Genomic DNA, 24,300 nt, shown 5'->3' with positions numbered 1-24,300 from the left:
GGCAAACCTCTATAAATAAATAGTGAAAATGCATTTGTAGAGGTCGTAGGCTGACGAAGTGGGCGTGTTGTTGGGATTCTTATCGGCGGTGGACGGACGACCATCATGGTGCTCAGCGCGGTCTTCGTGACGGACCTCAAGGGCAAGATCATCATCAGCCGCAACTACCGCGGAGACATCCCGATGGCCATCGCGGAGAAGTTCACGCAGTACGTCACCGAGAAGGACGACGCCGAGCAGCGGCCGGTGTTCACGCACGACGAGTCGGGCGTCACGTTTGTGTACATCAAGGTACCGTCGCCGCCGCAATCGCGTCCTCGATGGCTCATGGCGCATGTAGTTTAACAATTTGTACCTCATGACGGTCACCAAGGTCAACTCGAACGTCGCGCTCATGCTCATGTACCTCAACCGCATCTGCCAAGTGTTCCAGGACTACTTTGGCGAGCTCGAAGAGGAGAGCATTCGCGACAACTTTGTCATTATCTTTGAGCTTCTCGACGAGACGATCGACCATGGGTACCCACAGACCACCGAGGCGCGCATTCTCCGGGAGTACATCACGCAGGAAGGCCACCGCATGGAGGCCGCGCCGCGCCCGCCGACCGCGCTCACGAACGCCGTCTCGTGGCGCTCGGAGGGCATCAAGCACCGCAAGAACGAGATCTTCCTCGACGTGGTCGAGAAGCTCAACCTCCTCGTCGCTTCGAACGGCACGGTGCTGCACTCGGAGATCCTGGGCGCGGTCAAAATGAAGTCGTTCCTGAGTGGCATGCCCGAGCTCAAGCTCGGGCTCAACGACAAGATGCTCTTTGAAGCCACGGGGCGCTCGACGACATCTTCGAAAGGCAAGGCCGTCGAGATGGAGGACATCAAGTTCCACCAATGCGTCCGCCTGGCGCGCTTCGAGACCGACCGCACGATCTCGTTCATTCCGCCGGACGGCGAGTTTGACTTGATGACGTACCGCCTCAACACGCACGTCAAGCCGCTCATTTGGGTCGAGGCCGTCGTCGAGCCCCACTCGCGCAGCCGCATCGAGTACATGATCAAGACGAAGAGCCAATTCAAGAGCCGGAGTATCGCCAACAACGTCGAGATTGTGATCCCGGTCCCGCCGGATGTCGACAGTCCGTCCTTCAAGTGCTCGATTGGCAGCGTCACGTACGTGCCCGACCGCGACGCGATCGTCTGGACCATCAAGCAGTTTAACGGGTCGCGCGAGTATGCGATGCGCGCGCACTTTGGCCTCCCGTCGATCACCAACTCCAACACGGTACGTCCGCCTTAGCGTTAAGCCCTCGCAGACCCGCGGTCGTAGGCGACGAGCGACGAGTGGAAGGCGCCGATCCAAGTCAAGTTTGAGATCCCGTACTTTACCGTCTCGGGCATCCAGGTCCGGTACCTCAAGATCATTGAAAAGTCGGGCTACCAGGCGCTGCCGTGGGTGCGCTACATTACGCAGAACGGCGACTACCAGCTGCGCATGTCCTAGTTCGTTCACTAAAACAAGACTGACTGCATACGAAACCATACGTGTTGTTGCCTCAAGTCACTTCGTGCCCGAGCACGACGGCCTTGGGACGCGGCGAGACGCAGTAGTACGCGGCGTGCCGAGGCGAGACGCCCCGCGGCGACAAGCGGCTGTTTTGGCGGTACCGGTGCGCTTGCAGCTGCCCGTCCGTGGCATTGTCCATGCCGAAGAAGCTGCGGATCTCATCCGCGATCGGACACGACCCGCGGCCGTTCTGGAGGCAGCGCGCGTGGAGGTTCAGTAGCTTGGTCGCAAACGTCTCGAGGAGGTCGCGGCGCTCGCGGAGCACGTGCGGCGACGTCAGCGCAAACGGACGTCGCGACGGAAATTCAAACTCGAGCAGCGACAGCAGCGGGTCTTGCGGGCTCGGGCACGGCGCCTTGTGCGTGAGGCTGCGCAGACGGTTGCGGAAGGCGCGGACGGCCGAGTACCGCGCGACGAGCCGCCAGGGTGCGTGGCCGTGAAAGGCGACGAGGAAGACGTACCGCGTCGGCGTCCCGCTGAGCACTTGGACGGCAACAGCAAAGAGATGGGGCGCAGGCTCCTCGAGCGCGTCGGCCAGCGACAGTCGGTGCGGCCCGCTCATCGCCAAGTGAGCAAGACGGTATCTTTCTGAACGGCCGCAGCTTATTCTCGCCTGGCAGGTGTAGGTCGCCGCCGAACATCCAAGTCGGCCGTTCCAACGGCGCGCCGGCAGTTGGCGCCGTTGACGCCGCTCAGTCCGTGCGCGCTGGGCGCCGCGTCGCAGTGACGAAGGACGCCATCGACGTCGATCGTCTGGACGTGCCACGTCACGCAGTTTGCTGTATTCCAGTACCCAGTGTATTAGTTGCAACAGTACTGGGGGACAGTAAAAGTAAGAAAAGAAATATCGTATGTTACGGGTAATGCATTCTAAGATCTTAGTAGAGCCGGCACGAAGCACGAGCGACACGGACGCAAGGGCACAGATTGCTCGTCTCGTGCACGAGGCTGCGTCGCAATTGAGAGCCGCACGCCCCACGACGCATCCCAGCCGCGTCCGAGGAGCTTACAACGAGAAGGCATCAATGCAGTCAGGGAACCTTGGGACCCGAGTCGCAAAGCCACGTTTCCTTGCACATGAGGACCCAAATCCAAGGGAGATGCGGCAGTTCACTCCCACACGCTCTCGTCCCGCTCGTCGAATAACGCGGGACGATGGTCTCGTCCGCCTGAAATGCGGATTGAGGAGTGTTGAAGTGGCGACCACATGCGGTAAGCTGTTGGGGCGTGCGCTCCAAACGGCAGGTGCCACCTCGCGTGCGATTCCGAGGACAAGACCCACGCTGGCAAGATACGACCGATTGATGCAGTCCCTCTTGCGCCGCAAGTTCGGCTGGCATCATCAAGGCTGCACTAGAGTCCGCTTGCATCGCCCGCCCATAATGACGCCGTCGAGCTCGACCTCCTCGATTTGCACGAGGCCCAAGGCGTCAACGTGCTCCGAGCCGTGCAGCCCACGCTGTCGACGCGCACAGCCGCCGTGCATGGCCACGACGGCAAGGAGGCCGCAACCATATGACGGCCGCCGCGGGCCTTTGTGAAAAGCACCTGTTTCTCGCGTGTCCTGGTCGGCGAGTGCCACGTCGGTTCGGCAGCCGGCGCCAGCTCGCAGTGGCACGGACGCGTCATGTTCGCCCGCAGCGCCTCTCGCACCTCAGCGCCACCTCGAGGCTCGAGTCCCATGGACCTACGAGCGTCTCGACCGGCCGAGGCGAGCATGCTGCTTGGCGCCGTGTCGGCGGCGATCGAGGCCGTCCGGTCGTGTGTGACAGCGAGTAACGAAAGTCGTTATCCGGATAGCAGCCATTTTGAGGCAGCATTCTACTCTTTGATTGTGGCTGATTCCAAGAGAAGAAGGTAGGGTGCCATGACGCCACCCTGGCTCGACGCTCATCATGCTGCATGTAGCAGACAAAGGCGACCGTGTTCCCTTCGTATACCTCTTCCTCCTCCTCCGACGACGACTCCTGCATGAGTGCCATCGACAAGGAGGATGACAAGCGCCCCTCGGACGACGACACAACGACGTCGACGTCCCCCGATGTAGCGGCGATCGAGGACGTGCTCCAGCTGCGCATCACGACGACACACGCCGGACCGAACGGCCCTTTGTCGACAAGCTCGACGTCGGCCATGTCGCAGCCCACATCGGCAAGCTCGTCGCCTGACAGCACGGCGTCCACCGCCCACGCCGCCGACTTCGACACGACGCCGCCCGCGCCGCTCCCGACCGTGGGCTCTCTCAAGCGCACGAACAGCGCACAGGAAGCACCCACGTCGTCGGGACTTACGCCGCCGACGCTCAACCGATCCAAGACCACGATCGATGGGCCGCAGACGTCGCCGCAGACGTCGCCGGCACTACAGCCGTCGACGTCGGCCACGACACCAACGTCCGCGTCGTACTCGAGCTCGACGCTCCAGAACCAAGTCGAGATTTCGTCCGTGGCGCTGCCGCCAGATGCGATCAAGGAGGTCGAGGAAGACAAGCACTCGCACACGGTCTTCTCGCTCGAGGTGCGTCTCTCGAGCGGCCTTCGCTGGATCATTGAGAAGCGGTACTCGGACTTTCGCGAGTTTCACGAGCGCATGAAGAAGGCGAATCCAGCCGTGCGCACCCTCGCGTTCCCCAAGCGGCAGATCTTCCGCAGCAAGAGCTCGGCCGTGATCGAGCAGCGCCGAAGCGACCTGGAGAAGTACCTCAAGGACATCCTCGGCGTGACGCCGCTCATGAAGGTGCCCATCTACAACTTTCTCTCGGTCTACGCGCACCTCGAGAGCTATGACCGGAAGAAGCGCCGGCAGCAAAGGAAATCGACCTCCAGCGCATGAAGAACCTCCTCCCGTCCGACGAACTCGAGGACATCCAAGCGGCGTTTACTCGTCTCTGCTCGAGCAAGCACTTTGCGTCGTCGTCCGACGAGAGCAGCGACAAGCCGACCGAGCCTCCGTCGCCCGCGCCGACGTCGGCGCCGTCGCTACTGGTGACAGGCCCGCTCTCGACGCAAGGCTCGATGCTGCAGCTGCTCGAGCCGAAAGAGAACGTCTCGATCAACAAGACGGCGTTCCGGCGCGACGTGCTCAGCGTCTTTCCTGACATGCCCTCCACGTTTGCGATGCGTCTGCTCAAGGGCATCTCGGACAAGCAGCACAGCGACATTTGCATGGACGAGTTTGTGCGCGCGATTGCGATCCTTCGCCACGGGTCGGTCGAGGACCAGCTCGCCTTTGCGTACCAGATGTGCGACCACGACCACATGGGGAAGCTCCAGAGCACGGGTCTTGGCAACCTCTTGATCTGCGTGTACGGCCGGACGCTGGCCGACAAGCCCGAGTACAAGCGTCTTTTGAACGACGTGTTTGACTATGGCCGCGTGCGTCTCGGCTTGCCCGAGTTTGTATCTGAAATCCAAAAGCAGCCGCTCGCCACGCTCTTGATCGAGTGGATGCCACGCTTCATGGACGTGCTCTGCGAGTCGGCCGACCCCAAGCTGCTCGAGCTCCAAGAAGAGTACAACCCCGTCGTGCAGCAAAAGATCCTCGAGGCCGAGACGCTCTTCAGCAGCAAGGAAATCGGCTTGTTGCAAGAAGCGTTCCATGCGTACCGGTCGTCGTCGCCGGACGAGACCATCGATGTCGAAGCGCTGGCGACGGATTTCCCGCTCGACATGTCGGACGCGCGCCTCCTCACGCTGTTCGCGTCGTTTGGGCCGCGCGCCAACGGCGTCGACGTGGACGTCTTCTCGTTCGTCCACGCGCTCTCGATCGCTTGCCGCGGGTCGGCCGACGCCAAGATGCACTTTGGCTTTACCGTCTTTGCGTCCGAGTCGACGCTCAACCACGAAGACCTCTTTGCGATGCTGCAGCTCGAAGTCCTCCAGCACACGTCCATGGCGAGTACGATCGAGCATTACATGCAGACCGAGGCGACCGAGAGTGCCCGGCGCGACGTGCTCTCAAGTGCGCAGCTCGGGCAGTACGTCGACCACATCCTCGAGGCCTTTGGCGCCAATGGCGAGCTGACGCGGGACCAGTTTTGTGCGTGGTCGACCGCGGTGCAGTTTCGCATCGCGGCTCTCGACCGCATCAAGCAAACCGTGTTTGTCCAGCTGGGTGTGATCCCGATGCACAAGCAAGAGGAAATTGAGGTCGCCAAGCTCTGCTACCGCGAGTACAATCCCGCCGAGCTCGTTGAAGACGATCACTGGTACATTCTCGAGCAGAGCTGGTACGACCACTGGCGCAAGTACGTCGGGTTTGTGCCCATGGCGGCGCTGCGTGGCAACCCGGCGGCGCCCAAGAGCAGCGCCGTTGTCGTCGCGTCGAGTCTGGCGAAACCCGCGAGCGCGCTGGGGTCGCCCGCCAGCAACAAGACCGGTCTTCTCGCCAAGCACGCGGTCAAGACGCCGCCGCCGGTCTCGGCGCCAAAGGACGAGACGCCGAGCTCGATTCTGGACTCGGACAAGAACGTGATCCGGCCCAAGTACATTGCGAACGCGACGCTACTCAACAAGAAAAACTCTTTGCGCCGAACGACGAGACGCTCATTGGGAAGCACTTTGTCGTTGTGCACGAGCAGCTCTGGCTCGGCCTCAAGCAGTGGTACGGCGGCGGCCCCGAGATCAAGAAGACGGTCATCGTGCTCTCGAATGGCCAGACAACGCTCAACCTCTGGAACTCGGAGGACGAGAAGGATGAGACCAAGCTTGACGAACACGCGCTCGCGCTTGCGACGACGCAGCCGCTGAGTGCGACGAGCCTCACGAAGCGTGTGCGGGCCGGCGCCTCGGTGGGTCTCGTCAACCTCGGCAACACGTGCTACATGAACTCGGCGCTGCAGTGCATTGGCAACACGCCGCTGCTCATTGACTACTTTCTCTCGGGCATGTACATCCACGACATCAACCGCACGTCGACGTTGGGCATGCAAGGCAAGCTCGCCGAAGTGTACGGCAAGCTCGCCGAAGACATGTGGAGTGCCAAGTACAAGTCGATCTCGCCGCGCGAATTCAAAAAGACGATTGGCAAGTTTAACGAAGCCTTCCGCGGCAGCGACCAGCAAGACGCGCAGGAGCTCATTGCGTTCCTTCTCTCGGGCCTCAGCGAAGACCTCAACCGGATTCTGGACAAGCCGTACATTGAGCACCCGGACAGCGACGGCCGCTTCGACTCGGACCTCGCGGACGAGTGGTGGCGCAACTCGCTCAAGCGCGAGGTCTCGATCATCGTCGCGCTCTTCACGGGCCAGTACAAGTCGCTCCTCACGTGCTCGCAGTGCGGCTACAAGTCGGCGCGCTTTGAGCCGTTCACGTTCCTCCAGCTGCCGCTGCCGGAACCAACACACAACAACGTGACGATTCGGCTCGCGTTCGCGGCCGCCCGCATGCCGCTCAAGCTCTCGCTGCGCCTTCCGATTGACGCAACCGTCTTTGACCTGAAGAAGCAGCTCGCGGATCTCTGCGTCACCGAGTTTGATTTGCCGACGACGACGATCGCCGACATCAAGATCTGCGAGTTCCAGGGCTCGCTCATCTTGGGCTTCAAGGCCGACACGCGCAAGCTCGCCCAGATCCGGAGCATCGACCGGCTGCTTGCCTTCCAGCTCGAGCCGCTCGCGCCGCGCGTGATGGACATGACGCGGTCTCGTCGGCCATCGATTTTGGCAGAAATGCCGTCGGGGCAGCCGACGTCGTCGACGACCGACGGCCCCGTGTACGTGACCGAGGGCTCGCTCATCGAGGTGCAGCACAAGGGCGAGTACCTACCGGCGACGATTCTCAGCATTGACACGCCCGAGTTTGTGCGCGTGCAGTACCGGTCGGGTGAGATCGAGGCCGACGTGCCGCACTCGCGTCTGCGCCAGCGGCCACCGCGTCTCCTCTACTGCCCTGTCGTCTCGCGCAAGCTCGGGTACTCGCCTGTGTACTTTAAGAACCCGTTCCGGCCCGTGCCGTTCGGGACGCCCGACCTCGTGCGTCTCTGCCCCGAGGTGACCACCGGCATTGCTTTGTACACGATGGTGTGGCAGCGCGTGCAGCGGTACCTCAAGAAGGATCTGTCGCCGCCGCAAGAAGTGGCCGCCACGACCAACGAGATTGTGGTGTGCGACTCGATTGACGCGGTCTTTTGCCACAAGGACGTCCCACACGGGTTTGTGCTCCGGCGCGTCGACGCCAAGGGTCTCACCGACACGCGCACGCCGTGGCTCGCTCGCAGCTTTGGGTCGACGATCCCGTGCACGGACCAGATGGTGGACCTCCTCGAGGACGAGACGATTGCGATCGATTGGGACGTCCAAGTGCTCCAGGTCGGCGCATTGGCTTTGGTGTTGATGGTGCGAATGATGATAATAGGACCATGTCGATATGGACCTCATGAAGGGCGTCGACATGCATGCGAGCGTCGCCAAGAACAACGCGCTGGACAACGGGCCTGTGCCGCTGAGCCACTGCCTCGATGCGTTCACGTCCGAAGAGAAGATCCAAGAGGTAGTCGTCGACGTGTTGAAAGCATGTGGCGATGATGGATTCCAGGGCTACTGTTCAAGCTGTCGACAGCACCAAGAGATGACCAAGAAGCTCGAAATCTGGCGGCTCCCGCCCGTCATGGTGATCCAACTGAAGCGATTTCAGTACACGCAGACGTATCGGCGCAAGCTCGGTATGATGTCGTGTTGCTCTTGGATCTGGACCTCAATCATGTCGTTGGTTTAGCGTCGCTGGTCCAGTTTCCAGTCCACGGCCTCGACCTCTCGTCGTGCGTGGCGCCGTTTGAAGAGTTTCCGGCGCGGTACCCCGAGAAGCTTCCGTCTGGCGACGCGTCGGCGACCGCCGCCGATCCTGCCGACGCCAGCAGTGACGCGACCGACGTGGCGCAAAACAGAATACGCCGGGGGTACACCAACACGAACCTCGAGCAGTCGCGCTGCCTCGAGACGCACTACGACATGTACGGTGTCGTGAACCACCAAGGCGCGCTCGGCGGCGGCCACTACACGGCGTACGCCAAGAACTCGGTCGACGGCAACTGGTACTCGTACGACGACGACCGCGTCCGGCTCATTGAAGAGAGCAAAGTGGTCACGTCGTCGGCCTACTTGTGCTTTTACGTGCGGAAAGATATGGACGACCTCAGCGTCGACACGATCTTCCCGCCCAAGAAGGACGGCAAAATCACCGAAGAAGACATCAACCGGTTTGTCGAAGAGAGCGACAAGGGCAAGTGCGCCATCATGTAAGTAGAAGACAACCGCGCTAATAATGTTATTTGTGGGTATTCATTCCATTGTCCGTACTATCGTGCCGCCAGATCCTCCCGCCACGCAACGGTAGGATTGTGTCATAAAACCGGACGCATCCGGATACGCTGCCAGTCGCTGGTCAACGAGAACACCAAGTCCGATGGCCGCTTACACGGTCGCGCAGGTCGACAAGTGCGCCTTTACGCACTGGTACCCGACCTTGGCCGCCGCCAGCGTCAAGAGCATCGCGATTGCGCTGCCCGATGTCGTCGTGTCGATGCTGCTGGCCGACAAGATTCAGTTTCGCCCAGATGACTACCCGCCACCGTTTCTCGCCGAGGTCAAGGACGCGCTCGCGGCGCTCGGCGGCAAGGTGTTTGTGAAGCTCGATTGGAGCTGCCCGAAAGACGCCAAGTGGATCCTTGGCAACTCGCTCGCGTGCACATGCTTGGAGGACATGATCCTCGCGCTCAAGGCCAGCGACTTCGTCTTGCACGACCTCACGGCCGCGTACGACGGGTGCATCGACGTCTCGGACGACCGTCGCCGCCCCGAGACGTTCCATCTCGTGCTCAAAAGTGGGCCAACTTTTACGACTCGATGCACTTTCGGTGCTTTGTCAAGCACCGGTCGCTGGTCGGGATCTCCCAGCGCAACTGCGGCGACTACTATGCGTTTCTGACCGACGACAGGACGCAAGACGAGCTCTGCAACGCGATCGGCGCCTTCTACACCCGCCACTTGCTGCACGCCGACGTCGTCGACGCGAGCTACGTCTTTGACGTGTACGTCGACAAGTCGCACCGCGTCTTCCTCCTCGACATCAACGTCTTTGGCGCTGTGACCGACCCGCTCCTCTTCACTTGGGACGAGCTCGCAACGGAGGACAACGAGACCGACGACATCGACTTTCGCGTCGTAAGCTCCGAGACTGCGATCGTCCCGGACGCGTACTCGCAGTACAAGGTACCCGTCGACCTCGTCGACCATTTGGCAACACCCGGCGGCTTTGATGATTTCTTGCGCCAAGTCGCCAAAGACAACGCCAAGGGCAACGACGACAACGACGACGACGACAACGACGACGATGATGATGATGATGATGATGATGATGATGGCATCGAGTGGAGCTCGTAGCGTGCGAGAAATCATAAGGAAATACAACATGCATTCAAGGACCTTTGTCGTGCTTTCATCGTGGCCTAGCCAAAGCCAAAGCCTTCCGAGCCTTCGCGGATCGCGAGGAGGAGGCGCGCCTTGAGCTGCTCTTCGTTCTCGTACTCAGGCAAATCCAGCTGGTTGAAACTACAGAAACCGCATGAGCCATCAACCAAGACACAAGACGATGGCAGCCTACCACGTGTGCGCGGTCGGGAGCGTGTTGCTCGGGCCAAACGCCTTGTGGATGTTGAACTTTTGCGTTCCTCGCATGCCCTCGAGCGCCTTGAAGCCTTCGAGGGGCACCTTGGACGTGCCCGTGACAAACTGCAGAAAGAGCGCGCGCTCTTCGTGGCTGAACGAGTAGAGCACGTTCCAGAACCACCGGATGACAGGGTCCGTCGGCTTGAAGTTGGCATAGTCCGTGTTGGCCTTGAGGTCGTCAATGTCAATCTCCGGCATGCCCGAAATGAGCAGCTCGAGTTCGTTCTCGTTGAAGATCGAAATCAACTGCGGCGACACGAGCTGGTGCAGGCCCGATAGGAACGCGTCGATTTGCGCGCGGATGCCCGTCGCCATGCGGTGGTGCGTCACGAGCTTGACGTACTCCATCTTGTTGACGTCCGTGACCTGGACGTGGCGGCCGTTCGGAATCAAGTCGACAATGTCGAGCTTCCCAAAGTTCGAGTGCTCGAGCGAAAACGTGAGGTCCAAACAGAGGTCCGCGATCGGGTTGTCGAGGAGCGCGTGCAGGTTGCGGTAGTACTCGGGGTCGATCGCCTCCATGTCGCTGTACGACAGCGGCAGCTGCAAAATGTGCTTGTAAAACGAGCGCGTAAAGTGCGCATCGAGCAGCTGGCCGTCCGCGATCGCCTTGCCAATGACCTTGCCGACAAACTCAAAGTAGATGAGGTGATCCTTGTTGACGTACGAAAGCGGGTTGGGCTGGAACGTCGGCGAGTCGGCGGCCGACGTAAACAGCGCGTAGTTCGGGTTGAAGATCTCGCGCGCGAGGATCATGTACCACTCGCGCGTGACGCCGCCCGCGTCAATGCCCTCTTCGCCCGTAAACGAAATGTGCAGCTTCCGCCGCAGCTCGGCGCCGCTTCGCATGCGCAGCGCGTAGAACGAGTCTTCAAAGACGCGGTCGCGCCGCACGGGAATGCGCACCGACGAGCCGCCGCCGCCATGCCGCATCGCCGACTGCCGCAGCCGCTTCATCGCGGTTTGAAAGTACGTGCGCTTGTTATCAAAGTCCAGAAACGCCCGGCAGCGAGGAATCTTGATGAGCGCCGCGAGCGACGCGTCCAGCAGCGACGGCTTCTCGCGCACGAGCATGTTGAGCAGCACGCGGTTGGCCTCGACAAAGAGCGCGAGCCGCGTCGTGTCGCGGTCCGTCTCGAGTGGGACGGCAAGCGGCGCTTCGACCGCCTTGGCCTCCGACCCGTCATCAGTGGCCGTCAGAGACAGCATCGCGGCCTCGCGCTCCGACATGGCCGACTCGACCGGCGCCTCGAGCGTCATGCTGGCCGCGTCACGGGCGTTCACGACAAAGAACGCTTCAATCATGGGCAAAAAACGCGTGAGGAGCGACGCCATTGCGCACGACGCACCCGCGCTCTGGCCTTCAATGACGGTCGCGTCCGTGGCCGCCTTGTCGGGCTGCTCGCCAAGGTTGTCGCGGGCCTCTTCGAGCGACCGGCTGAGGGCGTCCCAGATGCCGTCGAGACCAATGAGTCGCGTCTGCTCGGTAAACTGCTCGGTCGAGAGCGCGACATCCGAGAGCGTGTGCAGATACCGCAGCAGCTTGCGCTCGTCGCGCACGGACGCGAGGACGGCCGATGTCAGCGCCTGCGACGCCCCACTCGGCAGCAGCGGCGCCGTCGCGAGGCGCTTGGCGTGGCCCACCAGCGTCGACAGCATCGTCATTTGGTTGGCCTCGATGCACCCGAGCTGCTTCAAAATCGAAATCACTCGCGTCTGCATCGCGCCCGTGCAGAGGTCGAGGCCGAGGACACCCACGATGCGCTCCATGTGCGCAGGCGAGAGCGCAACCCGGGGCACGGGTGTCCACTCGAGCGCCTCGTCGGCCACTTCGTCCGGCTTGGTGGCGGCCTTCTCGGGGCGGAAGCGCGCGAGGGGCGCTACCGTCGCGTGCAGCACCTCGAGGAGCATGTCCAGATTCGAGGCGCTGCGGTACACAACCGGCTGCCCAAGAAAGTCGACGAGACAGACAAGGCCGACGCGCTCATCATCCTTGTCGCCCCGCAAGAGCTCGAGCACGAAGCGCGCGTTTTGCTTGGTCAGCGAGACGAGCACGGTCAGCAGCCGGGCCGCGACCTCGATCGGCAGCTTGGCCTCGGACGGCTTGAACATCGTGCAGCCCAGCAGCCCGTGCGGCGGAAACGACGATGACGACGACGACGAGCTGTCGAGCATGGCCAGCACGTTGGTTTGCAGCAGCGATCGTGTCGCCGGGTACGCACAGAGGTTGGCGACGACGCTCGCAAAGTCGCGGTGGTTCAAAATCGACTGCACCATGTACAGCAGCGTCAAAAGGCTCTGGATCGCGCGCGCGTCAATGAGACCGAGGTGCTCCACGTCGCCTTCTTCCTTCTCGAGCTGCAGCATGCCGAGGTGCGTCGCGTCTGACGAGCGCGCGAGGGCGGCGCATTGTCGTGGCGCGACCGCGGACGCCGCGCCGCGCCGCTCTCGAGAATGTCCGTGCCGTGCGTCGTGAGCATCCGGCGCAACGTCGGGCGCTGAAACATCCCGCGCGCCGCGTCGCCCGCTGACGGCTCGGACCGAAAGTTGGCGCGGAACGCGTGGCGCTCGCGGAGCACCATGGCCTCCGCGCGCACGTCCGACGGCAACGTTTGCAGAAACGCGTCGTCCGACGTGATCAGAATCTCTTCGCGGAGCTCGGGCGCGAGCGACGCGACAAACGACGCCGTGTCCATCTCTTGGGCACGCGAGACGTCGGCCGGCGCGGCCGCCTCCCGCTCGCGGCGCTCGTTGGCCAAAATCTCGTCGCGAATGTCGGCGGGGAGCGCCTCGAGTGTTTCGCGGTCGTAACTCGAGTTGGCAATGTCCATCTCGAGCTGCGATTGACCGCTTGTCGACGCCGGCGGCTCGGGTGCCTGGCTCGCAATGATCTCGGCCTGCATGTCGGGCGGAAGCGAGTTGAACACTTCCGGGTCCATGCCTGCCGGGCACACGAGGCCCGCTTCGGCTTCGTCGGTCGCGACGCTTTCGGCTGCAAGCGGCGCGGGCGGCGCAGCTTCCGCATGCGTCGGCGGTACTGGGGCCGGAGCTGTCGGCAAGTCCAGTGTGAAGCTAAAGAGCTGGTCTGACGACGTCGACGGTGCAGGCGGAGGCATTGTCGTCGATTCCAGCTGGCTCAGGCTCATCTGGATCGCGCGCGCCATTTGGTCGGCAACGCTTGTGCTCGTGTCGACAGGCTCGTCGTCGTCTTCATCGGCAGGCGCCAACGGGCTCGACGCAACACTCATCGACGCATCGGGCGGCGACTGCAGCGATGACTGCCCCAGCGTACTCGTGAGCGCAATCACGGACGCGGTCTCGGACACCGCATCGTCGGCCACGGCCGCTTCCGGCGCCGGCGCCGGCAACTCCTCCGTCGCATCGGGCACCGCATCCGCGACCACGAGGCCATTGAGCTCTTCTTCCATACGCGAGACGACCGATCGTACCACCGCGTCGTCGCGGCTCCCAAACGGGTTGGCGCCAAACTCCCAATGGTTGCTGCTGCGCGGGAAGCGCGACGCGTTCGACCGCTGGAGCTGCGGCGTCATCGAGAGCTCACTGAGCAAGTGAAAGTCGGCGCGAGACGACGGCGGGTGGCGGGACGGCGGGCGGTCGCCGGCACCGCGGCCCATGCCGCCAAACTCGTACAGCTCGGCCGCGAGCTCACCGCCCACGGCGGGCGACGCCAAGAAAGGGTGCGTCAGACCTGCGAGCGACGACGTCGAGATCGTTGGCGCTGCGCTGCGGCTGCCGCGACTGGCACCCGGCACGCCCGGCGTCGAGCGGCCCATGACTACACACATATACACATGGTTGATGAGGAGATGCGCCATTTGGGATGATGCCGTACGTCGAAAGCGCCGGCTGTCGCGGTCCAAGACGTCAAACGGCACCGTCATGACGTCCGGGTCGTCCGCGTCGTCGTCGAACTCGCGCAGCACAAACCCGGAGTCGTCGTCCGGCGTCTCACCACCGCGGTGCGTGAGGTCGTGCTCAAACTCGCGGAAGAGCTGGCTCCACGCCGCGTTGCGCGACCGGTGGTTCGACCCGAGCGACGCCGAGAAGAGGTCAAAGATCGACTGCGCTTCGTTCGCAAACGACGTTTCGTTCGAGCGCCGCGTCGCGTTCGACGCCATTGTTCGCGCGCGCTGAAGAATCGCTTGGGGCGAGTCCTCGGCGGGCGCCGCGCGCGGTGCAACCTCGTCGTCGTCGTGGAGCACTGAGAGGTCCGCGTCCAGCGAGTCCCAGAGTTGCGTCGGGTGCATCACGTCATCTTGGCGGGAGCGCGCCGGGTAGTCGGCCTCCATCATCTCCATGTCTTCGCGGTTGAGCTCGTCTTCATCGTCGTCGTCCTCGTCATCATCTCCTTCCTCTTCTTCCTCTTCTTCCTCTTCTTCCTCTTCCTCGTCATCCTCCTCGTCGTCCATGTCCTCGCCCGACATGCCATGCTCGTCGTCGCTTTCGCCGTCTCCCATCGGCACGTCGTCGGCCTCGGCGCTGCCCGACACCTCGTCCACGGTCATGCTCTCGTCCGCGGGCGCTTCGTCTACGACCTGCATCGCCTGCGTGTCTTCGACCTCAGTGCTCTTCTTGCGCGGCACTTTGCGCAGACGGTGGGCGACCCACGGCCGCGTGAACGCCGCGAGCAGTCGCAGCACCATGTTGCACGTCGTGCGCGCGAGCGGGTGCGTCAAATCAATCTTCCCGAGCGCGTCAAAGAGCACGGTCACAATGTTGGTCTTGGTCTTGAGAAGCCACTTGGCGTGCTCCCAGAGACCGCTCTTCTCCTTGACGTCGTCGCGCGGCCAAAGAATGCTCAGCATGAGCGCGCACCACGCATGGATCGAGCTCAAGGCCACGGTCCCGTTGCCGTGCGCTGCCAACGCCCACGCTTCAATGAGCTTGACGACCTCGGCGAGCACGCGCTTGGCACTCTCGCTGTTGGTGGCGCAAATACCGAGGAGGAGGCGGTGCGCATTGTGCACGCGGTCTTTCGTGAGCTCCTTGAGACGGTGGCGGTCCAGCGCCGTCTCCTCCGGCGTCGCGGCCGGCTTGCGCATAAGCTGCGTGAGGTCGCGGCACGGCAGCATCTCGGCGAGCACGAGCTGCACAAACGCCAAGTGGTCTTGCAGCAGCACGTTGGCGCACGTCGGGAAGAGCGACACGAGGTGCACGAGGTAAAACATCGGCAGCGCGCTCTCGTGCTGCTTCTGCGCGGTCCAGAGCGCCACGAGGTGGTCGACCACGAGCTTGATGACAAACGACGCGTTCGGGATCGGCAACGTGAGCAACTTTTGCGTGCCGACGAGCGTCGCGTTGCCCGCCGGCAGCACGTACAACCGACCCGACTCGCTCTTCTTGACGAGAATCGTGGCCTTGAGCGCATCGAGAAAGAGCGCTTCGTTGCGCAGCGCGACGATCCCGAGCTCCGAGAGCAGCGACCGCGGCGAAATACGCATGAGCTCGGGTGCGCCAAAGCGCGCGCTGAGCTTCTTGAGCGACTGCAGCACCTTCTCCTCCATGCGCGCCTGCAACACTTGCGGGTACTCCATCACGTGCGCGAGGAGCGCGGACGTGAGCTCCTTGTAGCCGTCAAAGCGACTCTCGAGCGCCAAACACGCTTCGACGCCGTGCCGCGTCACAAAACGGTCCGCGATCGACACGTCGCGCGTGAGCCGCACGAGCAGCTGCCACATGGCGTGGCCGACGTTGGCCGAGACGCCTTGTTGCATGAGCGCAACGCACGTGTCGAGGAGCGACTCGCGCATCGCTAGCGTCAGGACGCCTTCTTCTTGACCCAGCGCGTCGAGGACGAGGAGGACGGTCGTGAGCCCGTCGTCGGGCGACGTCGGTGTCGCCGTCTGTAGCGCGTGCAGCAGATGCGTCACGACCGACGGCGTCAAGCTCGCAAGAACTTGGCGGCTCGGCGGATCGGCGTGCAGCAGAAGGGCCAAGAGGTGCGTGCTCGGTGTCATCGCGTCCATCGCGTGCTCCAGCACAAACGCATGGATTTGCGAGAGCACGTTGCGGCGCTCGTCGTTCGACCGCTGGCACTGCACGAGGAGCAAGTCGGCCATGACCTTGACGACGACCATGCGCTGGTCACTCGGCTGGCTCTTGACGACGTCAAAGCACATGCGCTCAAGGCCGCTGCGGACGCTCGTGTAGAGCTCCGAGAGCTCGGCCGCCGCGTCGACAACCGCGGGCGTCTCGTCCACTGCCACGTTGACGTCGCCGACCTCGTTTTCGTCAAACGGGTGCGACAAGAGGTACTCCATGGCGAGCTCGACGTCGTTGAGCTGCACACGGCGCAGCGCCGTCTCCACGGCCGGGCGGCCAAATCCCATGGACGTCAGACTCTCGATGACGAGCTCGTCGGCGACAAACGCGTCGGGCTTGGGCGCTCTCGGCTTCTCGGCGACATCGAGGCGGTGCTTGAGCAGCGTGGCGACCGCGGGGAAGAGGTAGCTCAGCGACGCGTCCCACGGCAGCGTCGCGAGCTGCGCCTCTTTGGCCCAGAGCGGCACAATCGTCTTGAGCACCAGCGTGTGCAGTTGCATCTTGAGCGCATTCGGTTCAAACGGCCGCGCCGAATTCGCGTCTTGCAGCAAGGCCAAGGACGCGGTGAGCGGCGCGTTGCTGATCGCGCCGAGGTCGCTCGCGCGCTTGAGCAGCTGAAAGGCCGTCTGGAAAAACCGAAGATCTTGTTTCGAGAGCGCCGCCACGTTGTCGAGCAAGGCTAGTGCGTGCTGCGAGATCCACTGCAGCGTCGACGCCATCAGGCCCGACTCGACGACTTCTTGGAGCAACACGGTGTTGGCCGTGCGGCGCTTGCCTTCGTACAAGAGCGCGCTGAGCGTCTCGAGGTAGTAGACCCCCGCGAACGAGACCTCAAACGGCAGCGTGAGTCCGCGAACCGAGTCGAAAAGGTTCTGCAAGAGCGCGTGCAACGAATGCGAGAGCGGCAGCGCGTGGGCCGCCAGCGGACTCACGGCCTCCTCCGAGAGCCGGTGGTGCGCCGGCACGGCCAAGAACGTCCGACCATACTTTGTCACGAGGTTGCGCACCATGAGCGAAAACTTGAGCAGCAAGAGCGCGCCAATCTTCCAGAGGCCGACCGGCGCCTTCGCGACCAGCTGGCGCTCGAGCGACGTGCGTTCGCAGAGCACGCTGCGGTCGACGGCAAAGAGCTTGGCCAGCACGTTTTGGTGCTTCTCGAGCGTAAACTCGGCAAACCATCGGCGCGACTGGCTGTGCGCGTGCGCCGTGCGGAGGCTCCAGAGCAAGAGCGAGACGAGCCACTCGAGCACCGAGATGGTCCGGAGGTAGTTGCCCGCGCTGCGCACTTGCGTGTGGGCATCGAGAAAGGTCGCATCCACAGTCGCGTTGGCCAGCGGCACGTCGGCGACGGACGCAATACCAATCGTCGCCGGCAGCGCGTCCAAGTGCATGGTCATTTGCTGCAAAATCTTGGTCAGCATGGTCGTGGGCTGCTGGCCAGCGTACGCGCGCGCGGCGACCGTGAGGCCCTGCGCGGCGGGGTAGTGCGCGAGCGAAGCGTGCGACTCGTGCGACTGCGTGACGCTCGCGAGAAACGCCGACGTCGACGGCAAAATGCGACTGTAGAGCGTCAAGAGCGTGTCGACGCCACCGAGGTCGGCGAACCGCGCGGCGTGCTCGGCCTTGGCGAGGACCGTTTCGAGCACGTCGCAGACGTGCATCGTCATGCGGAGCACGGCCGTGTGCCGCGTCTCGTCGTCGGATGTCGCGTCGCTGTAGCTCTGGACTTGGGTCAGCGCGCGGACACAGGCGGTGATTGCAGGTTTCTGGAACGCAGGGACATGGCGCATGAGCTCGTCGAGGCCGCCGCCAACGATCGAGGCGACGTCGCCTTGGAGACTGTCAAAGCCGTGGTACAGCACGTAGCCCGGCATGACGAACATGTCGAGGAGGTACGTCAGTGGCTCGTACGCGACGACCTTCTCGACGTGCGTGGACGTGAGGCAGAGCGCGCTGAGGACGCTCGGAACCGCAATTACGAGCTCGGGCGACGGCGGCAGCGCGTTCGACCCGTTGGTCAAGTCCCAGCGACAGAGCGTCTTCAGAAATGCCTCCGCCAAGCCGCTGGCGTGAATATGGTTGACCGACGTCGGGTCGTTGTTGATGATGTCCGAGACGAGCGTCGCCGCCTGCGCAAAGAGCATCGAGCCGTACGCATCGACGTTCGAGAGGATCGCGAGCAGCACTTTGGCGAGCGGCGCCGTGTCGCGGATCACGCGCGACGTCGCGCCGGCGCTCATGACGCCCTGCGAGTGGAACGACACCGAGAGCATGTTGAGCAGCGTCAAGAGCAGAATCTGCTGCGTGCCGTGGACCGACTCGGCGTGCAAGTCGGCAGCAAGACGGTCGATCAAAATACCGACGCCGCTGAGGTCGCGATAGAGCGACGCGGCCGGCGCGTGGTTGGTCACGACGCACTCGAGCGCTTGGACGCACTGGACAACGACCGACGTGTGCAGCGGACTCAGCGATGGGCAGCTGATCGCATGCAAGAGCGACGGGATGATGCCACTTTCCGTCAGCGCCGACGCGCCCGACGGAATGCCCACGACGACCGAGAGGAGGCCGAGGACGCTCTCGACCCAGTACAATTGGCGGTCGGTGCTCTGCGTGAGGTCACGGAACGGCGTCCAGTCGGCGGTCGATGTCGTTGCTTGCACAAACGCGACTGCCAAGGTCATGTCCATGTCGGCGTCGGGCGACTTGTCCTGGCTGAGCGTGAGGCTGCTTAGCGTCCCCATGGTGTGTCGCACGAGCGAGAGGAACGCGCCGTGGGGCATGCCCCGGACGACACCGAGCGCCGAGAGCACGGACGACTGCAGCCGCGAGAGGTCACGCACGCCGCGGCTCTGCACGACGCCGTCGCTCACGAGCGCCGTGAGGACTTGGATGGCCGCGACGCGGACCGGCAGCGGTACGTGCGGGTGGATGTCGTACCGAATTAGCTCGACAATCTCGACGACGAGCTCGGCGTTGGCCTCCATGTACTGTGTCACTTCTTCCGAGTCGCCGAAGATGTAAAAAAGACCAAGAAGCGCATGGAGGCGCTCGACGACCGCGGCTTCCCGCGTCGATCGCGACGCGGCGCTGTAGCTCGATCGGATACGGTACAGCAGCTTGAACTGATGCTTCTCGGGGACGTGGTGCTCCTGGATGAGCTGCGCCAAGACATTCGCGGCAGTAGTCGGCGTGACCTGCGCCGGCGGGTCCGGAATCTTGATCGAAACAAGCACGCTGTCTTTCGCCACCTCGTCGTAGCGGTAAAACTGGTAGACCATTTCCGGCCGCGTGGCCTCGGTGCGCGTTGCGTCGTCTTGGAGGTAGTCGACCATGTCGAGACTGCTGCTCGCTCCGCCGCTGCCTTCGGCCACGACGAGAAGGTACTTTTTCAATAGCGTGCGGTCGCGCGCCTTGACGTCGTTGGGTGCCCGCGGGTCCGTCGCGTACCGATGCGGGAGCGACGGCAGTGCGAGCATGGCCACAAGCTTGATCGCTTCGCGCGCAATGCGCTCGCTCGTCGCGCCCACGAGCAAGACGAGGTGATCGATCGACGGGTACAAGTGCTTGTTGGTCGCGTTCTCCGAGAGGATCGCCGAGACGCGGAGCACCTCGTACGCGAGCTCGTCGCGGGCCGCATACGTCCAGGCGCCAGGCGCCAGCGCGTCGCCATTATGGAAGATGACGATCGGGCGGCCGTCGTCGGTCGCGGCGCGGGTAACGATCCGGTCGAGGAGCTTCCCAAAGGCCGCGAGCAACGGGATGTAGTTGTACAAATCAGCTTGGGCCTCAAAGGGCCAGTCGCGCAGCCGCTGGAGCAGGCGAAGGAGGGCGTCCGGGGGCGGGGCGCCTCCGACGCAGCGTCGTCGCAGTGGCGGACCAGCAGATCCACGAGCGCTTGCTCCCCTTCGGTCGGTGGATACCTCGGGGCTCCTGCGCCGCAGATCATTTCGTGTTTCGTTTCCGCAAAAATCCCGACTCCCAAATCTCGCAAAAAGGCTTTTGGTCGGTTAATTTATACGGACAAAGAAGCTCCACGCGGAGGAGGAGGAGGCTGCTGCTGCATGGAGAGTCCCGAGGTAGACGGCCATCCTCATGCACGCTCCGCCATTCGCAGGTGCTTCGTCGTCATGCATCTCCGCGCATCAAGACGCGCGATGAGAGGGTTCTTCGATCGCGATCCGAAGACGGCTCGCTCCTTGGGTGGCGATCACGTCGACGAGTCCGTGGCGCCGTCGGCAGCGGCGCACGAGGGCAGCATGGTCCATGGCCCGCGAGTCGTCTTTCTCGGACCACATGCATGCACCTCGTCAGAGAGGAAGAGGGAGGAAGCGCATGGAGGTCGGGTGAGCGCTGTCCTCGTCGGAGAACCTGAAAATAGGTCCTGTCCGGATACAAGGGTGGTATACTCTAACCAAGATGTGTAATGCCAGAGTCTGAACCGGCCGGGAACGCTTGCATATCTCATGACGAGCAGCTTCACGGGTACGACGAGGACGAAGATGCTCATGGCACCTTGGCTCATCTCGGACGGATGGGCGTGCTAGGCCAGCAAGCGGTCGCCAACGACATCCGCCACGTCGCCGGACAGGTCCAGGCGCGGCTCCGCGGCGACCTGCACTTCACCGAGGAGTTCATCCCGAGCGCGCGCGCCGAGGCGAAGAGCTCCATCTTTGTCTCGTCGGATTGGAACTCGAACCCGCGCATGTGCGTCTTCCTCCAGTGCGGGCCTGGCGTCGTGCCGGGCCTCTGGGCGATCCCGCGCCCACCGAGTGGGAGCGTCCCATCGGCCTTTACATCGGCGCTCCACCAAATGTCGATGCTGCCGTACGCCCGCGCTGCGGTGCAGAATGGCCAGTCGGTGGTCATTATGAATCCGAGCACCAACTACGGCGTCGTCAAAGGCCAGAAGGTCAAGATCCTCCATAGCGCGACGCCCGAGGACCACGTCGCGCACGTCTGGAACACGTACATTGCGCCCTCGTCCGCCGGTCAAATCAACTTTGTCGTCCTCGACGTCGCCGGCTTGCTCTTGAACCAGTTTCTGCGACAGCTCCGGCCCGAACACCACGTACGTCGCACGATGCCATGCCATGGCGAGGACCCTCCTGACGCTGCTGCTGCTTAGGGACGCATTGGCGGCGTTGTGTACATTGACGCGCCGCAGGCCGCGCGCCGGCATCGGTCCGAGCCGCCGGACTTTGAGACGCTCATCGAGACGCGGTCGATCCATTTTGAGCCGTCGTCCGAGCCCATGTTCCAGGTCGTCTCGAATGCCAACCAGTACAAGTGCACGTCGCTCTCGATCGGGCGCTTCTCAGGCGATCACTCGGTCGCTTCCGTCATCCAGTCGGTGCAAGCATCGGCCTTTATGTTTCTGCAGGTACGACTGCTGCGATCGCCTCTCGTGGATCGAGCATATTCATATAGCTCATTGGGAATGGCCTCGACGATGCCATGCTGGCGCTACGGGCAACGATTCCCAACAAGCTCGTCGTGACCGTCAACCGCGCGCGACTCACGGGACAGCCCTACAACAACCCATATGCTGTTGTCGCGTGCGTCGGCCAGAAGAAGGAGACGGTCGGCAACCACCGCAAGACGATGGACCCGGAGTGGAACCAGACGTTTTCGTTTCCCGTGAGCGACGCCGCGACGACCGTCGTCGTGACCGTCAAGGACAAGACCTTCCCGCTCTCGACGTCGCTCGGCCATGTCGCGCTGGGCATGACCGACATTGGCCTCAACCGCCCCGGTACGCTCGCCATACAAACGCGAAAAGGCCCGTATCGGAATTTTGCGTCTAGTGCGCAAGTGGTTCACGCTCCGCGACGAGCGCTCGAGCAGCAGCCACGGCAACGGCGAGCTCGAACTCACACTCGAGTGGGTCCACGACACGTTTGTGGCCCGCACCGACTCGTTCATTCGCGGCCAGCGCGGCAACAGCGCTGCCCGCCCGCCGTCCGGCGGCGCCATCATCGACACGAAACCCGCCAACGCGGCAGAAAACCAGTGCTACCTCTGCAAGTGCAGCTTTCTCATGCACCGCCGGCGCCACTGCCGCATGTGTCTCCGGCCGGTCTGCGTGAGCTGCTCGGACCGGCTCTTCCTCCCCGGCTTTAGCGAGGCCAAGCGCGTCTGCACCGCGTGCTGCAACCTCCAGATCATGATCCACAAGCAAGGCACGAACACCGCAGGGTCGTCGCGCACGGCCAGCTCGCATCTGACGACGCGCCACCCAAGCCCACTCGGCCTCGATGTACCAACGCCGTACGCCGTTCTACCCTACACGCACCAAAATGGCGGGCACGCGCCCGTGCAGATCACGTACGACCAAGCAGCGCTCGACGAAGCGTCGCGCAACATTGAGCGCATGGTTGCCCGCGAAAAGGAAAAGGACGACAAGCCCCTCGGTATCGACGACTTTGACTTGATGAAGGTCGTGGGCCGCGGCGCATTTGGCAAGGTCCGAGAATAGCCCGTTTCTTGGATCATATATACCGAGCCGATGCTAGGTCATGCTCGTGCGCAAGAAGGCGGGAAAGAACGGCGGCGCCATTTACGCCATGAAGATCCTCAAGAAGGCGCACATCATTCAAAACGACCAGGTATATGGACGCCGCTTCGATGGCCGTCCGATGGACGCGGCGGTAGGTGGAGAACACGAAAGCGGAGCAGCACATTCTCAAGGAGATCAACCACCCGTATGTGGTGCGTCTCCGATACGCGTTCCAGAACCCGGAGAAACTGTACCTGATCATGGACTACTACCCCGGCGGGTCGCTCTACTACCATTTGCGCAAGTCCAAAAAGTTCTCGGAGGAGCGCACGCGCCTCTACATGGCGCAGCTTCTCACAGCGATCATGCATCTCCACTCCAAGGACATTGCGTACCGAGATTTGAAGCTCGAGAACATACTCATGGATGCCCACGGCCACATTGCGCTCACGGACTTTGGTCTCTCCAAGGAAGGCCAGTCGATTGACGGCGCGATCCGGCAGTCCCAAGCGCAGCGTACCTTGCACCGTCCTCATTATTGTGGTCTCTCACAAAGTAGTAGTGGGCATGAAGACCATTTGCGGCACGGCCGAGTACATGGCGCCCGAACTCCTTCGGCATCAAGCGTACGGCAAGGTCGTCGACTGGTGGAGCTACGGCATTTTGCTCTTCGAGATGCTCACGGGGCGCACGCCGTTCGTCGATAAGAACCGGCGCACGATGTTCAAGAACATTATGCACTCGGAGGTCGTGTACCCGCCGTACATTTCGGCCACCGCGCGCTCCGTCATTGCGAGGTACTCGAGTCCTCGATGCCATCGATCTGGCGTGATGGCAATGATGCCTTTAGGCTACTCACGCGCGACCCGAGCAAGCGCCTCGGGGGCGGCCCCACGGGCGGCAAGGAGATCATGGCGCATCCGTTCTTCGCGCCCATCGACTGGGACGCGCTGCTCCGGAAGGAGCTCTCGCCGGTCTTTCTGCCCAACGTCAGCGCGATCGACGACGTCTCGAACGTGCCGGAAATGTTCCAGAAGATGGCGGCCATCGATTCGCCGATCGCCAAGGACGGCAAGGCGCTTGCGCACTTCGACGACTTTAGCTACCAAGAGGAGACGAACCTGCGGCAGCAATAAGAACGTACTGTGCAACATAGAACCATGTATGTCCCTTGGACGTTCGTGTAGGGCCCTTTCCCTTTCGTAACACGCGGCACGCTGCAGATACCAAGGGGTAGGGTCCATTAATAGTTCTTCCATACCCAGTATTCGGATGCACATCAGGACATATATAGGTTGGAGAGAGGAGAGAGGCGTCGAAGGGGATCATATTAAGGGCTCGACGATCTTTTCTTCTTCTTGTCTTTCTTCTGTTTGTGGAGTCGATTGCGCCGGTCTCGATCTCGTCTTCGTAGTCGCCGTAGCGTCGGCTGCGCGGCTTCCTCCCGCTCAAATGTCATCAAAGGTCGCCTCCATATCGGACGAGTCGGCGTCGTCGTCGAGCGAGTACTTGCGCGGCCGG

General features: G+C 62.6%; 6 protein-coding genes across 6 annotated transcripts; 4 read left to right on the top strand and 2 right to left on the bottom strand.

The window, feature by feature from the left end:
* Positions 1-82: 82 nt before the first annotated feature.
* SPRG_03613 (AP-1 complex subunit mu-1) lies at positions 83-1,533 on the top strand. Its single transcript, XM_012342191.1, has 3 exons — positions 83-291; positions 341-1,276; positions 1,322-1,533. Exons 1-3 carry the CDS (start codon positions 106-108, stop codon positions 1,493-1,495), a joined length of 1,296 nt encoding a protein of 431 aa, XP_012197581.1. The 5' UTR covers positions 83-105; the 3' UTR covers positions 1,496-1,533.
* Positions 1,397-2,163, bottom strand: SPRG_03612 (hypothetical protein). The gene is made up of 2 exons (XM_012342190.1): positions 1,537-2,163; positions 1,397-1,491 (listed from the first exon to the last, which is right to left on the bottom strand). The coding sequence occupies exon 1, from the start codon at positions 2,118-2,120 to the stop codon at positions 1,548-1,550; it is 573 nt and encodes a 190-aa protein (XP_012197580.1). The 5' UTR covers positions 2,121-2,163; the 3' UTR covers positions 1,397-1,491; positions 1,537-1,547.
* Positions 2,164-3,372: 1,209 nt separating this feature from the next.
* On the top strand, positions 3,373-8,795 carry SPRG_03611 (hypothetical protein; the record flags this gene model as incomplete). Its single annotated transcript, XM_012342189.1, has 7 exons — positions 3,373-3,415; positions 3,467-4,318; positions 4,369-6,027; positions 6,099-7,865; positions 7,912-8,046; positions 8,092-8,218; positions 8,272-8,795. Exons 2-7 carry the CDS (start codon positions 3,530-3,532, stop codon positions 8,793-8,795), a joined length of 5,001 nt encoding a protein of 1,666 aa, XP_012197579.1. The 5' UTR covers positions 3,373-3,415; positions 3,467-3,529.
* Positions 8,796-8,903: 108 nt separating this feature from the next.
* On the top strand, positions 8,904-9,935 carry SPRG_03610 (hypothetical protein; the record flags this gene model as incomplete). The annotated part of the gene is made up of 2 exons (XM_012342188.1): positions 8,904-9,327; positions 9,378-9,935. Exons 1-2 carry the CDS (start codon positions 8,959-8,961, stop codon positions 9,933-9,935), a joined length of 927 nt encoding a protein of 308 aa, XP_012197578.1. The 5' UTR covers positions 8,904-8,958.
* On the bottom strand, positions 9,889-20,229 carry SPRG_03609 (hypothetical protein; the record flags this gene model as incomplete). Its single annotated transcript, XM_012342187.1, has 4 exons — positions 9,889-10,103; positions 10,156-14,016; positions 14,074-20,092; positions 20,161-20,229. The coding sequence occupies 3 exons, from the start codon at positions 20,227-20,229 to the stop codon at positions 12,509-12,511; spliced, it is 7,596 nt and encodes a 2,531-aa protein (XP_012197577.1). The 3' UTR covers positions 9,889-10,103; positions 10,156-12,508.
* Positions 20,230-20,718: 489 nt separating this feature from the next.
* On the top strand, positions 20,719-23,915 carry SPRG_03608 (AGC/AKT protein kinase; the record flags this gene model as incomplete). Its single annotated transcript, XM_012342186.1, has 9 exons — positions 20,719-20,765; positions 20,828-21,351; positions 21,409-21,663; positions 21,711-22,035; positions 22,088-22,746; positions 22,796-22,888; positions 22,935-23,295; positions 23,342-23,576; positions 23,630-23,915. The coding sequence occupies exons 1-9, from the start codon at positions 20,747-20,749 to the stop codon at positions 23,913-23,915; spliced, it is 2,757 nt and encodes a 918-aa protein (XP_012197576.1). The 5' UTR covers positions 20,719-20,746.
* Between the last annotated feature and the right edge of the window lie 385 nt (positions 23,916-24,300).

The sequence above is a fragment of the Saprolegnia parasitica genome, assembly GCF_000151545.1.
Source record: "Saprolegnia parasitica CBS 223.65 unplaced genomic scaffold supercont2.9, whole genome shotgun sequence".
NCBI lineage: Eukaryota > Oomycota > Saprolegniomycetes > Saprolegniales > Saprolegniaceae > Saprolegnia > Saprolegnia parasitica.
The sequence above is the reverse complement of the archived record's forward strand: the minus strand, read 5'-3'. Positions and strand labels throughout refer to the sequence as shown.

Bases quoted from the DNA above. Each gene is read 5' to 3' on its own strand.
- SPRG_03613 (XM_012342191.1), top strand. From the start codon at position 106: ATGGTGCTCAGCGCGGTCTTCGTGACGGACCTCAAGGGCAAGATCATC. The intron at 292-340 runs GTACCGTCGCCG...TGGCGCATGTAG, and splicing joins TCACGTTTGTGTACATCAAG to TTTAACAATTTGTACCTCAT. The intron at 1,277-1,321 runs GTACGTCCGCCT...CCGCGGTCGTAG, and splicing joins CGATCACCAACTCCAACACG to GCGACGAGCGACGAGTGGAA.
- SPRG_03612 (XM_012342190.1), bottom strand. From the start codon at position 2,120: ATGAGCGGGCCGCACCGACTGTCGCTGGCCGACGCGCTCGAGGAGCCT.